The sequence below is a fragment of the Budorcas taxicolor genome, chromosome 12 (genome assembly GCF_023091745.1).
Source record: "Budorcas taxicolor isolate Tak-1 chromosome 12, Takin1.1, whole genome shotgun sequence".
NCBI classification, from domain to species: domain Eukaryota; kingdom Metazoa; phylum Chordata; class Mammalia; order Artiodactyla; family Bovidae; genus Budorcas; species Budorcas taxicolor.
The window spans coordinates 36543579-36556875 of record NC_068921.1 but is presented as its reverse complement, the minus strand read 5'-3'; the positions used below and the strand labels follow the sequence as shown (position 1 = coordinate 36556875).

The 13297-nt window shown below is 37.6% G+C and overlaps 1 protein-coding gene across 1 annotated transcript in view; it reads left to right on the top strand.

The window, feature by feature from the left end:
• The window catches only part of RNF17 (ring finger protein 17), a 114664-nt gene that overhangs the window by 50165 nt on the left and 51202 nt on the right, over positions 1-13297 (top strand). The window contains exons 17-18 of the mRNA XM_052650187.1: positions 10534-10687; positions 12485-12600. Of these exons, the coding sequence (XP_052506147.1) occupies positions 10534-10687; positions 12485-12600 (270 nt within the window). The remainder of the gene's footprint in view (positions 1-10533; positions 10688-12484; positions 12601-13297) is intronic.

The window sequence follows — 13297 nt, the reverse complement described above, 5'->3', positions numbered from 1 at the left end:
TTTGAAATCTGGATGAGTTATGCCTCTTTATTTTTTTTCCTCAGGATTACTTTGGCAGTTCTGGGTATTTTAAGGTTCTATGTAAAATTTTGGATTATTGTTCTAGTTCTATGAAAACTGACATGAGTAATTTGATTGTGATTGCATTCAATCTATAGATTGTTTTGGGTAGTGTTGCCTTTTAAACTATATTCTTCCAGTCCAAGAGCATGGTATTATCTTTCCATTTCTTTGAGTCCTCTTTAATTTCCTTTATTAATACTTTATGGTTCTCAGTATATTAAGTCTTTCTCTTCCTTGGTCAAGTTTCTTGATAGCTGTATTTTTTTTGATGCAACTTTACAAGGTATTGTGTTTTTACATTCCCTTTCTGATATTTCATAGTTAGTGTAAAGAAATGAAACTGATTTCTGAATGTTAATCTTGTGTCCTACTGCTTTGGTGAGTTCATTTATTTTTGAACAGTTTTTTTGTGTGTGTGGTGTCCATAGGGTCTTCTATAGGATCACGTTATTTGCATATAGTGACAATTTTTAACTCTTCCCTTCCAAGTTGGGTACCTTTTGTTTCTCATCTGATTGCTGAGTGGCACACTTTTATTTACTGTGGCTTTGTAGCAAGTTTTGAAGTGAGAATGTGTGAGCTGTCCCAACTTTGTTCTTTTTCAAGGTTGTTTTTGAATTTTCGGGTCCCTTGAGATCTCATGTGACTTTTAGGATGAGTTTTTCTCTTTTTAAAAATTTTACTTATTTTTCTTATGGCTGTACTGGACCTTCACTGCTGTGTGTGAGCTTTTCTCTAGTTGCGGCAAGTGGGGGCTACTCTCTAGCTTTTGTGTGAGGGCTTCTTGTTGTGGTGGCTTCTCTTGTTGTAGACCATAGGCTCTAGGGTGTGTGAACTTCAATAGTCACAGCACACGGGCTCAGTAGTTGTGGCACACGGGCTTAGTTGCCCCACAGCATGTAAAATCTTCCCAAATCAGGGATCAAATCCATGTTCCCTGTATTAGCAAACAGATTCATAACCACTGGACCACCAGGGAAGTCTCTAGGATGAGTTTTTCTATTCTACATGAAACATCATTGGGATTCTGATAGGGATAGCTTTGAATTGTAAATTTTGGGGGGTACTGACATCCTTTTTTAAAAGATTTTATTTATTTATGACTTTATTTGGGTCTTCATTGCTGCAAGGCTTTCTCTAGTTGCAGCAAGTGGGAGCTACTCTTTGTTGCTGTGTGCAGGCTTCTCACTGTAGTGACTTTTCTTGTTGCAGAGCATGGACTCTAGATGCATGGGCCTCTGTAGTTGCAGCTCACAGGCTCTAGAGTGCTGGCTCTAGAGTTGTGGCACATGGACTTGATTGTTTCATGGCGTGTGGGATCCTCCAAGGCCAGGATCGAATCCGTGTCCCCTGCATTGGAAGGCAGATTCTTAACGACTGGACAGCCAGGGACGCCCTGGGTATTGACATCTTAACAGTATTAAATCTTCTAGTTCATGAACATGGAAGGTTTTTCCATTTATTTTGTAGCAGTGCTGTGTACTGTACAAGTGTACAAGTCTGTATCCTCAGTTTTATTTATTCCTGAGTGTATTCTTTTTATTCTGCTGTAAAATGAGTTTTCTTAATTTCCATTTGGACTGTTCATTGTTAGTGTGTAGAAATGCATGTGATTTTTTGTAATCATTTTGTAGTCTACATCTTTGTGTGCTTAATCGTGTCCAACTCTTTGTGGCCCCATGGGCTGTAGCCTGCCAGACTCCTCTGTCCATGGAATTCTCCAGGCAAGGATACTGGGGTGGGTTGCCATGCCTTCCTCCAGGGAATCTTCCCAACCCAGGGATCGAACCTGCATCTCTTGTCTCCTACATTGGCAGTCGGATTCTTTACCACTAGCTCCACCTGGGAAGCCCATTTATTAGACCTGCTAATATTTTTGTGGCACCTTTAGGGTTTTCTACGTAGAAAAGAGATCATTTTCCTATTTCTTGTCAATTTGGTTGGCTTATATATATTTGCCTAATTACTATAAATGCCTTATATATATATATATTTGCCTAATTACTCTGGCTAGAACTTATAAAACTGTATTAAATAGCAAACGCAAAAGCATGCATGCTTTCTTATCATTCTTATAAGAAAAGCTGTCAGTCCTTCATATACAAAATTTGCTCTTAACCACTTCAAAATATACAGTTCTGTAGTATTCACTAACTCACATTATTGTACAGCATGCTGATCTGTAGAATTTGTTCATCTTGAAAAACTGAAACTTGGTACTCCCTGAACACTAATTGCCTGTTTCATTCTACCCCCAAATGCTAACAACCACAGTTCTACTTTCTTCTATGAATTTGACTATTTAGATATACTCATGTAAGTGGAATCAAACAGTACCCTGCTTTTTAGAAGTTCCGTTTACACAAATTTCATTTTTCTGAAAAACCTACATTGCTCTTACCAAAGAAAAGTCAGCCTCTTTGCTTTACTACATTTGGCTTACAAAAGATTTCATAGGAACACTACTTTCAGATACCAGGGATACCTGTATTTTTCCTTTTGTCACTGGTTTGTTTCACTTACCATAATGCCCTCCAGGTTCATCCATGTTGTAGCATGCAATAGGACTTACTTTAAGGGTAATTAAATATTCCATTGTATGTGTATGCTACATTTTTTAATGTGTATACTACATTTTATTAATTCACTCGTCCATTGATGAACATTTGGCTTGGTTCTACCTCTTGACTATTGTGAATGATGCTGCAGTGAACATGGGTGTGACAAAACTGTAGTGTCATTTGGTTCCTTTTGTATATCTGTGTTTATTGTTACCATGAGGATTACACATAACATCCTTAAGTTATGTGTAATTATGTGTAAAAATTATGTGTAATTAAAGTTATGTGAAACATCCTACAGAAATCTAGTCTGAATTAATATCAACTTTAACTGCACAAAACCCTACTTTTGTATAGCTCCATTTCCCTTTTAAATAATATCAATCTCAAAAATTAATCTTTGTATATCAAATACTCAATAATGTAGACTTATAATTATTTGTGTGCATTTGTCTTTTAAATCTTGTAGAAAATGAAAGTAGAGTTAGAAACCAAAGTTAATAATACTGGCTTTCATATTTGTGTGTTTATTAATCACAGATATGTATATCTTAATGTGAATTTACGTTACGCTCTAGCATCCTTTCATTTCCTTCTGAAAGATTCCCTTTAGCCTTTTTTATAAGGCAGGTCTAGTGAACTTCCTTACCTCTTGTTTATCTGTGAATGGCTTATTACTCCCTCATTTTTGAAGGATAGTCTTGCTGGATCTGTAATTCTCAGTTGACAGTTCTTTCTTTAGCTCTTTTAAGTGTACCTTCTGATTACATTCTGACCTCCAAGGTTTCTGATGAAAAATCTGCTGATCATCTTATTGATGATCCCTTATATCTGACAAGTCACTTTTCTCTTGCTGCTTTAACAGTTCTCTTTTTATGGCTATTGACGGTTTGTTCATCATGCATCTAGTGTGTCTCTCTTTGAATTTATCCTAACTTGGGTTTTTTGAGTATACTAACATGCTAAGCCCGCTATAACAAAGTCCAACAGGGAATTCCCTGGTGGTTCAGTGATTGGTTAGGACTCTTCTTTCACTAGCAAGGGCTGGTTTCAGTCCCTAGTTGGAGAACTAAGATCCCACAAGCTGCATGGTGCCCCCCACAAAAAATGCCACAAAGTAGATAGTTTTAAAAGCAGAAATGTATTGACTCCCAGTTCTGGAGTTTACAGGTTTAAGGTCAGGGTGTCGTCAGAGTTGGTTCCTTCCTTCTGAGGTTGGGGCAGGGGTGGAGATTTGTCCCATGTCTCTGGACTAGATTGGTGATTTGCTGGCAATCTTTAGCACTCCTTGGCTTCTGCTGCATCGTCACAGTCTCTGCTTCCTTCACATGGCAATCTCTCTGTGTAACTTGTCTGTCTCAGCTTTTTAATACAGACACCAGTCATACTGAATTAACTCCAGCCTAAAACTTTTATTTTAACTTGATCCTATCTGTAAAACTCTATCTCCAAATAAGGACACATTGAGGTCCTGGAGGAGGTGGTTAGAACTTTAGTATAATTTGAGGGGAGGACACAAACCAACTCATAAGCAATCCACTCTCTGCTCTATGAAAAATTTCCTCCTCACATGCAGTCACCCCATCCCAGTGTTCCAAAAAATCTTAATTATCTTGCATCAAGTCTAAGTCCAGAATATCATATAAAATCGCTAAATTCTGATTAGCTCAATCAGGTATAAGTAAGAATTCTTTAACTGAAGCTAGGCCAGAAATCCTCTCTATCTCTAAATCTGTGAGAATAGACAGTAAGTCCAAACCCTAGCAGGAAGAATTCCATTAGTCTTATGGCTTTAGAATAATCCTCGGTGGCTGGATGATCCGTCCTCCAGTCCCCCTGGGGTGTGGCCTTTCCCCCTCAATCCTGCAGCAGCCTCATCCATTAGAATTGAGGAGTTGTCCTGACTCTGAAACACAGAAGGAGGCCCCATCCCTGGAACAGAGGAGGAGACAGCCCTGCCTTTCAGCTCTGTGTGCTCTGGGCCTGCAATAGCAGTGGCACACACTTGAGCCTCTGAATCACCTTCAAAATCACTCCTGTTTTCTTAAAACATATGTTCATGACCAGATCACTCTGTCAGTTTTGTTCATGCCTGTAGAATCTCACGAGCCCACCACCCCTCTCTGCTTCATTTCCTCTCACCTCTGTCCCCTTCAGTTCAGGCTGGCAGTGTTTCTGCTGAGATGATTGATTGGCTTCATAAATCATAACATCCATATTCCCTTCAGCAAACACTGTCCAGCCATGCCTTTGATGTTCTCTCCAGAGCTTGCTTTCTCATTTTCTGAAATACAAATAGGCTAAGAAATTTCTGAATCTTCAGATTCTGGTTCCTTCATGTTTAACAATTTATTCTTCAATTTATCTTTGTCTTCTCACATTTTATTATAAGCAGCAAGGAGAAACCAGGCTGACACTTTGACACTTTACTTAGCAATCTCTTCAGCTAAATATCCAAGTTCTCTACCTGTGTGTAACAAGGATTTCCTTTCCTCCAGTTTCCAGTATCATATTCCTCATTTCTCTATGAAATCTTAGCAGAAGCACCTTTAGCATCCATATTCCTACCAATAATCTTTCCAGAGTAATCTGGATTTTTTTCATTCAGGTACCTCATAATTCTTCCTCTTCTTTCTGCTCATAACCCAGTTTCAAAGCTTCTCCTGTAATGTTAGGTATTTATTACAACAGTACCCTGCTTTCCCATTTCAAAATCTATATTCATTCCTTAGAGTATCATAAGAAAGTTCCACCAATTAAGTTGCTTAAACAATGTAAGTTTATTGTCTCACAGTTCTGAAGTCTGGAGGTATTGAGGTCAAGTTGTTGGTAGTGTTGGTTCTTTCTGAAGGTCATAAGTGAGAATGAATCTATTTCCCTAATTGCTGGTGGTTAGCTAGAAAATATTGGTGTTCAGTGGCTTCTACTTCACTCCATTTTCTACCTTCACCTTTATGAGCATTCTACTGTGTGTGTGTGTGTGTGTGTGTGTGTGTGTGTGTGTGTCTGTGTCTGTGTCTGTGTCTGTGTCTGTGTCTGTGTCTGTGTCTGTGTCTGTGTCTGTGTCTCTTTGCCCAATTTTACTCCTTTTTTCCAGCCATGAAATTGAAAGATGCTTGCTCATAGGAAGAAAAGCTATGACAACCTAGACAGCATATTAAAAAGCAGAGACATTACTTTGCTGATAAAGGTCCGTCTAGTCAAAACTATGGTTTTTCCAGTAGTCATGGATGAATGTGAGAGGTGGACTATAAACAGAAAGCTGAGCACCAAAGAATTGATGCTTTTGAACTGTGTTGGAGAAGACTCTTGAGAGCACCTTGGACAGCAAGGAGATCAAACCAGCCAACCCTAAAGGAAATCAGTCCTGAATAGTCATTGGAAAGACTGATGGTAAAGCTGAAACTCCAGTACTTTGGCCACCTGATGCAAAGAACTGACTCATTGGAAAAAGACTGATGCTGGGAAAGATTGAAGGCAAGAGGAGAAGGGGACAACAGAGGATGAGATAGTTAGATGGCATTACCGGCTTAATGGACATGAGTCTGAGCAAGCTCTGGGAGTTGGTGATGGACAGGGAAGCCTAGCATGCTACAGTCCATGGGGTCACAAAGAATCAGACACAACTGAGTGACTGAACTGAATAAGGAAACTAGTCATACTGGATTAAGACCTACTTTCAGTTCAGTTGCTCAGTCGTGTCTGACTCTTTGTGACCCCATGGACTGAAGCATACCAGGCCTCCCTGTCCATCACCAACTCCTGGAGTTTACTCAAATTCATGTCCATTGAGTTGGTGTTGCCATCCAACCATCTTGTTGGAACAGAAAGATTATCTGAAGAAATAACGACCAACAACTTCCCAAATTTGATGACATACACAAATCTACAAATCCAACCAGTTAAGTATTACAGGATGATTTACATCTCCCCCTAAAAGATGCATTGGAACTATAACCCCCAGAAACTCAAAACATGACTTTATTTGGAGACAGAGTATTTATAGAGATAATCAAGTTAAAATGAGGTCATTAAAGTAGGTCAAAGAAAGGCAATGCCAAAGAATGCTCAAACTACTGCACAATTGCATTCATTTCACACGCTAGTAAAGTAATGCTCAAAATTCTCCAAGCCAGGCTTCAACAATACATGAACTGTGAAATTCCAGATGTTCACTGTTTTTAGAAAAGGCTGAGGAACCAGAGGAGCCAGCATCCGTTGGATCATAGACAAAGCAAGAGAGTTCCAGAAAAACATCTATTTCTGCTTTATTGACTATGCCAAAGCCTTTGACTGTGTGGGTCACAACAACCTGGAAAATACTTCAAGAGATGGGAATACTAGGTCTGGTATTCCCTCTTGAGAAATCTGTATGCAGGTCAGGAAGCAACAGTTAGAACTGGACATGGAACAACAGACTGGTTCCAAATAGGAAAAGGAGTACGTCAAGGCTGTATGTTGTCACCCTGCTTATTTAACTTCTATGCAGAGTACATCATGAGAAACGCTGGGCTGGATGAAGCACAAGCTGGAATCAAGATTGCCAGTAGAAATACCAATAACCTCAGATATGCAGATGACACCACCCTTATGGCAGAAAGCAAAGAAGAACTAAAGAGCCTTTGGATGAAAGTGAAAGAGGAGAGTGAAAAGTTGGCTTATAGCTCAACATTCAGAAAACCAAGATCTTGGCATCTGGTCCCATCACTTCATGGGAAATAGATGTGGAAACAGTGGCAGACTTTATTTTTGTGGGCTCCAAAATCACTGCAGATGGTGACTACAACCATGAAATTAAAAGATGCTTACCCCTTGGAAGAAAAATTACGACCAACCTAGACAGCATATTAAAAAGCAGAGACATTGCCAACAAAGGTCCATCTAGTCAAGGCTATGTTTTTTCTACTGGTCATGTATGGATGTGAGTGTTGGACTATAAAGAGGGCTGAGCACAGAAGAATTGATGCTTTTGAACTGTGGTGTTGGAGAAGACTCTTGAGAGTCCCTTGGACTGCAAGAAGGTCCAACCAGTCAATCCTAAAGGAAATCAATCCTGAATATTCATTGGAAGGACTGATGTGGTGAAGCTGAAACTCCAATATTTTGGCCACCTGATGTGAAGAGCTGACTCATTTGAAAAGACCCTGATGTTGGGAAAGATTGAAGGAAGGAGGAGAAGGGGATGGCAGAAGGATGAGATGGTTAGATGGCATCACCGAGTCAATGGACATGAGTTTGGGTAAATTCCGGGAGTTAGTGATGGACAAGGAGGTCTGGTATGCTGCAGTTCATGGGGTCGCAGAGAGTCGGACACGACTGAGTGACTGAACTGACCTGAACTTTGTTACTTGGGATGAGCCATGTTTTCCTATTTCTTTGTATGTCTTCTGATTTCTTGTTGAAAATTAGGCATCAACTATTATAATACAGTAAACCTCTGAAAATAAGATAGCCCCCACACACGTGCACCAATACATAACTGGATTTGTTTTAAACTGTTGAAAACTGTGGTAGTTTTTCTCTTTTGAGACTTTTTAAAACTGTTCTTGCAAATACTATTGCTTGTTTGTGATCACTGAAGTGTCTGTTTTTTTAGCTTGTGTTTAGCAAATGTTTATGTTGACTTCCGTGAATGTTGAAAGCTTAATTGGGTGTTTGCTTCAATGCTATAAGCCTTAACTGTTTTCCAGAGCCCTAACAAAGCTGGTTCAGAGTTCGAGCCCTAACAAAGTTGGTTCAGATGGTTTCTCGTTTTATCAGTGTTTCTATGGGGAAATGAGAGCTTGGAGCTTCAGAGTCTGGGATTTTGTTACTGTCACTTGTCTGTTGAATATTTCAGTGATTCCATTTGAATAGCCTGTTAGTGGAAGAATATGAATACTACCTACTTAGAAATAAAGGTTTAGAAGGCTTTAAATAGTTTTAAAACTTTTTGATGAAATAACAAAAATTTCAGAAAATTTCCACTTCCATTATTATACTCACAAAAGAGAAAAACCTCATTTTTTGACCATTTGAGATGGTTTTTAAAATATTTTTTAACTTTAAGAATTGGTATTTGGAGAAATAAACAGTTGTCCTTGGTTTTGTTTTACTATGTTTTAAGTAGTATAGGAACTTCAGGAACTGTGTTTTAAAATAACTAGATAAACCTGTTTAATAAAGTAAACCTCTACTGCATTACACAGTCTTTTCACAAACTCTACTGAAATCACTGATTTAAAGATTTATCAGTTCAGTTTAAAACCATTAGATGGATGGCTGATGGGAAATTGGACATTCATACATTGCCAAAGTAGCATACATGAATCACTTGATGATCACAAGGGAAACACGTAACTGTCCAGAGAAGGGATGAGAGTTGCCACCCCATTCCATAGATAAATCTTAGCTTATTAACAGTGAGTAATGCTGTCTTCTGATGTGTTGCAACTATGATGTATTCTAGCCAAAAGATTTGGCTTGAATCCATCAAACTTGTAGATATAACTTTCTGTTTTGAGGAAATTCAGGGCATATACCCTAACTTAGTGGAGGAAGAAGGTAAATAATAGGATAACCACATAAATCCAGAAGATGAGGCATTCTACAGAAAAATAGCAGACTATCTTTAACAAGACAGGATCATTTTTAAAAGAAAACGACACTAATTTATAACACTTATTTAGATGACCAAACATAACAAGTAGTCTTAGATTGGCTACTGGGTTTGGTCAGTTCAGTTCAATCGCTCAGTCGTGTCCAACTCTTTACGACCCCATGGACTGCAGCATGCCAGGCTTCTCTGTCTGTCACCAACTCTTGAAGCTTGCTCAGACTCATGTCCATCAAGTCGGTGATACCAACCATCCAATCATCTCCTTCTCTGTTGTTCTTTTCTCCTCCTGCCTTCAATCTTTTCCAGCATCAGGGTCTTTTCTAATGAGTCAGCCGTTTGCATCAGGTGTGCAAAGTATTGGAGCTTCAGCTTCAGCATCAATCCTTCCAATGAATATTCAAATGATTTCCTTTAAGATTGATTGGTTTGATCTCCTTGCAGTCCAAGGGACTCTCAAGTGTCTTTTCCAACACCACAGTTGGTCAGTTAGGGAAATATAGTATGATTTAAAAGTACTAGTAGGAGCACTTGCTGAAACAGAAAATGTGAGAATTGATAGAAAAATGCAGATTATCAAATTGTATGGTATGGTATGGTCTGATTTTTGGTAAAAAAATAATATGGAAAATGTGTTTAGAAAAAGATCTAGAAGCAAGAGTTCTCTGGTGGTCTAGTAGTTAGGACTTGGTGCTTTTACTGCTGTGGGCTCAGATTGAGTCCCTCGTCAGGGAAGTAAGTTCTGACATGCTGCATGGCACAGCCAAAAAAAAGAAAAAAATCTGGAAGGATAACTTAAGATATCTGGAAGACTGTGACTTTTATAAATTTTTGTTATGTCTATATATGTTTATTTTTATATACTACTTCTGTAGCAGAATATTGGAGAAGGCAATGGCAGCCCCACTCCAGTACTCTTGCCTGGAGAATCCCATGGATGGAGGAGCCTGGTGGACTGCAGTCCATGGAGTCGCTAAGAGTCAGACACGACTGAGCGACTTCACTTTGAGTTTTCACTCTCATGCATTGGAGAAGGAAATGGCAACCTACTCCAGTATTCTTGCCTGGAGAATCCCAGGGACAGGGGAGCCTGGTGGGCTGCCATCTACAGGGTCGCACAGAGTCGGACATGACTGAAGTGACTTAGCAGCAGTAGCAGAATATTTCAAACATAAATTACATGACTGCTTATGTCTTAATCAGTTCTAATATTTGATCATTTTATGAGCAGTGCCTATAATATATGGAACATTTAAATTTTAAGTTTCTGTGAAACTATAATGCTGTAATCCTGCTTTAATCTCTCCTTCTTAGATAGAGAGCCTGGATTTTTTATTTCTATTAAAGGGAATTGAGGAATTCTATAAAAGTGAAGATGCAGAAAATCTGGAAATCCTCTGTCCAGTTCAAGATCAAGCCTGTGTCGCTAAATTTGAAGATGGAGTTTGGTACCGAGCAAAAGTTATTGGTAGGAAATTGCATACTATTTCCTCAGGGAGATGTTTCATTTAAAAATTGATATCATTTGAGTCAGTACAAATTAAATCGTTAAAGTGATATTGTCTGATCTTAGAGTTTTGCTCTGTCATCTAGTTTTAGAAAGCTAGTGATAATGTTGATAGATGAACCTCTGGCTCCTTAGATTTCATTTGCTTTGACTAGGACTTTAACCATTATTTTGTTTTCTAACATTTGCCTTATTTAAGAAATAGTTCTAAGTGACCTACAACATACTCCACTCTCCACTGAAAAGACAAATACTTTTAATTCTTTTGGCTTTCTTTGTCATTTATCTGTTATTTCTTCTAAATAATGTATAATACTTTGTAGATATACTTCAGTCTTAGGTAGTAAATGTATTAGATGAGTTTTAGATCTCTTTTAGCTGTTTTGTCCCCACTCTCTCCTCCACAGTTATATCACAGTTTTTAGTTAAATTCATACTCTGTGCAAGTATTTTCAGTGCTGTTCCATAAAGTATAACTTTAATTCTGAGTTGATAATTCCATCAGTTTTTCACTTTTTAAAAAAAGTTATGGCTACATTTTCCTAATAGTTTAAAATAATTTTCTACATGATAAGACTTTTCATATAATGTTGGCTTGATTTTTTCTTTTGTGACAGTGAAAACATCATTCCATCACCTGCTCCATGTAGACTGCTTGTCATCTAGGCTTACTGCACTGTTGTTATTCTGGGGAGTTATGTCACTTGTTTTCCTAGATTCAGCTGCTAGTTTTCTGAATCCCGTTCACTTTTTAGGTTTACTCTCATGGAGCATTTTCCTCACCTCTTTACCTTACACTTAAGGTACATACGTCTTTTCAGGCTCCGCTTGAGTGCTATCTTAGGTAGTGCTGGTGTTATTCCATTTGCTTTCACTTCTCCCTAGGAGCAGAGAATACCTGAACTTTTTCCATTTTGAAATTGTATTCTTTAGAAGTTTATAAATTTGAAAGTAAAAAGTTTTGTAGCACTGTAAACACATGTGCTTAGAGGGGCTAAACAGTCAAAATGAGTGTTTATAAAAAGATAGAGCTTTATTCATGCTTCAGTCTATTTGAATGTTCCAGAGATTTCTCTGGTATCTCAAAATATGAAAACTAGTTTGACATAGAGGTCTGTTTCTGCTCATTTTTCATAATATCTACAGATAATTTTTTAAAATTTCACTGTTAGATATTATTATATGAATCGGTCTGTGCCTTGATCATTAAGTTGCTTGCCGTGTTTAATTGCCTATGCTGACTGACAAACATTAAGTGCTTAGTTTGTGTTTGGTGCTTTGCAAAGTGTATTTTAAGTAGGTGAATCATCAGAAACAGTCTTAAGATCTGACTCTATTGGTGCACCCACTCTACAGATGAACTAATGAGGCTGAGAGAAAAAAAGTAATTTGCTCAGGGTAGTATCTTAGAGATATTAGTTAGATTTCCTCACAGTTACATGTCATTTAAGTGTCTTAACTCAGATCTAATTCTTAACTTTTAGGCTGTAACACATAGCATTGGATGATTTTGTTATCCCTATTTTGGTTATCTTTTGATATCTTTAAATTGTTAGTTTCTCATTCACTAAGTCTGAACCAACTATACATTATGGTTGGTTTTGTGAGAAAATATTAGAAATATTTTTTACGTTAAAAAAATATTGTTTGTATGTTAAACATAAAGATATTCTAATCTAGTTGATTGTAGATCAGTCTAAACTTTTCTAGATAATGTTTTTTCCAAGTTTGTGATTTCCAGTTTCATAATTTTTGAAGGTTTGCCTGGACATCGTGAAGTTGAAGTTAAATATGTGGACTTTGGCAATACAGCAAAAATAACACTTAAAGACATGCGTAAGATAAAGGATGAATTTCTGAATCCTGCAGAGAAGGTAATCTACTTACTGTGAATCATAGGTTTAGAATGTCAGTACAAACATGAAAGTATTTTTGAAGTCATTTTTACTATAGAAATGTTATTTTAACTACAGTTTTTCTGTAAATAATTTCTGACTCATGGCTATCAAAGTTTCTGTAATTACTATTAAAGAAATAATATGTATCTTAGCAAATAAGCATTAATTATAATTATGTGTATAATATGTGTGTTTTTATAAGTACTTACTGGTCTGCAGCTTTTAATGTATTATTTTGAAATAACTACAATGTAGTAAGAATATGATGTATTATGTGAAAAAAGTCATTACAGAAGTGGTTTTACTGTGATCCCATTTATGTTTAAGTATATGTAACGTGTGCAAGAGAAAGATGTCTGGAAGAATAAGTAAAAAACTTACCCTTCTCTTGGAATCCTACTCCCCAGAGATAAGTATGGTTAAGGAGGCTTATTTCCTAATTTATATACTCCTAGTATTTGAATTATTGTTAAGCAGAATTTTTCATTTAAAATGGATAAAATAATACAGGAAAAACTTGAAAATATAATACTCTCGCCTGGAAAATCCCATGGACAGAGGAGCCTAGAAGGCTGTAGCCCTTGGGGTCACTGAGGGTCAGACACGACTAAGCGACTTCCCTTTCACTTTTCACTTTCATGCATTGGAGAAGGAAATGGCAACCCACTCCAGT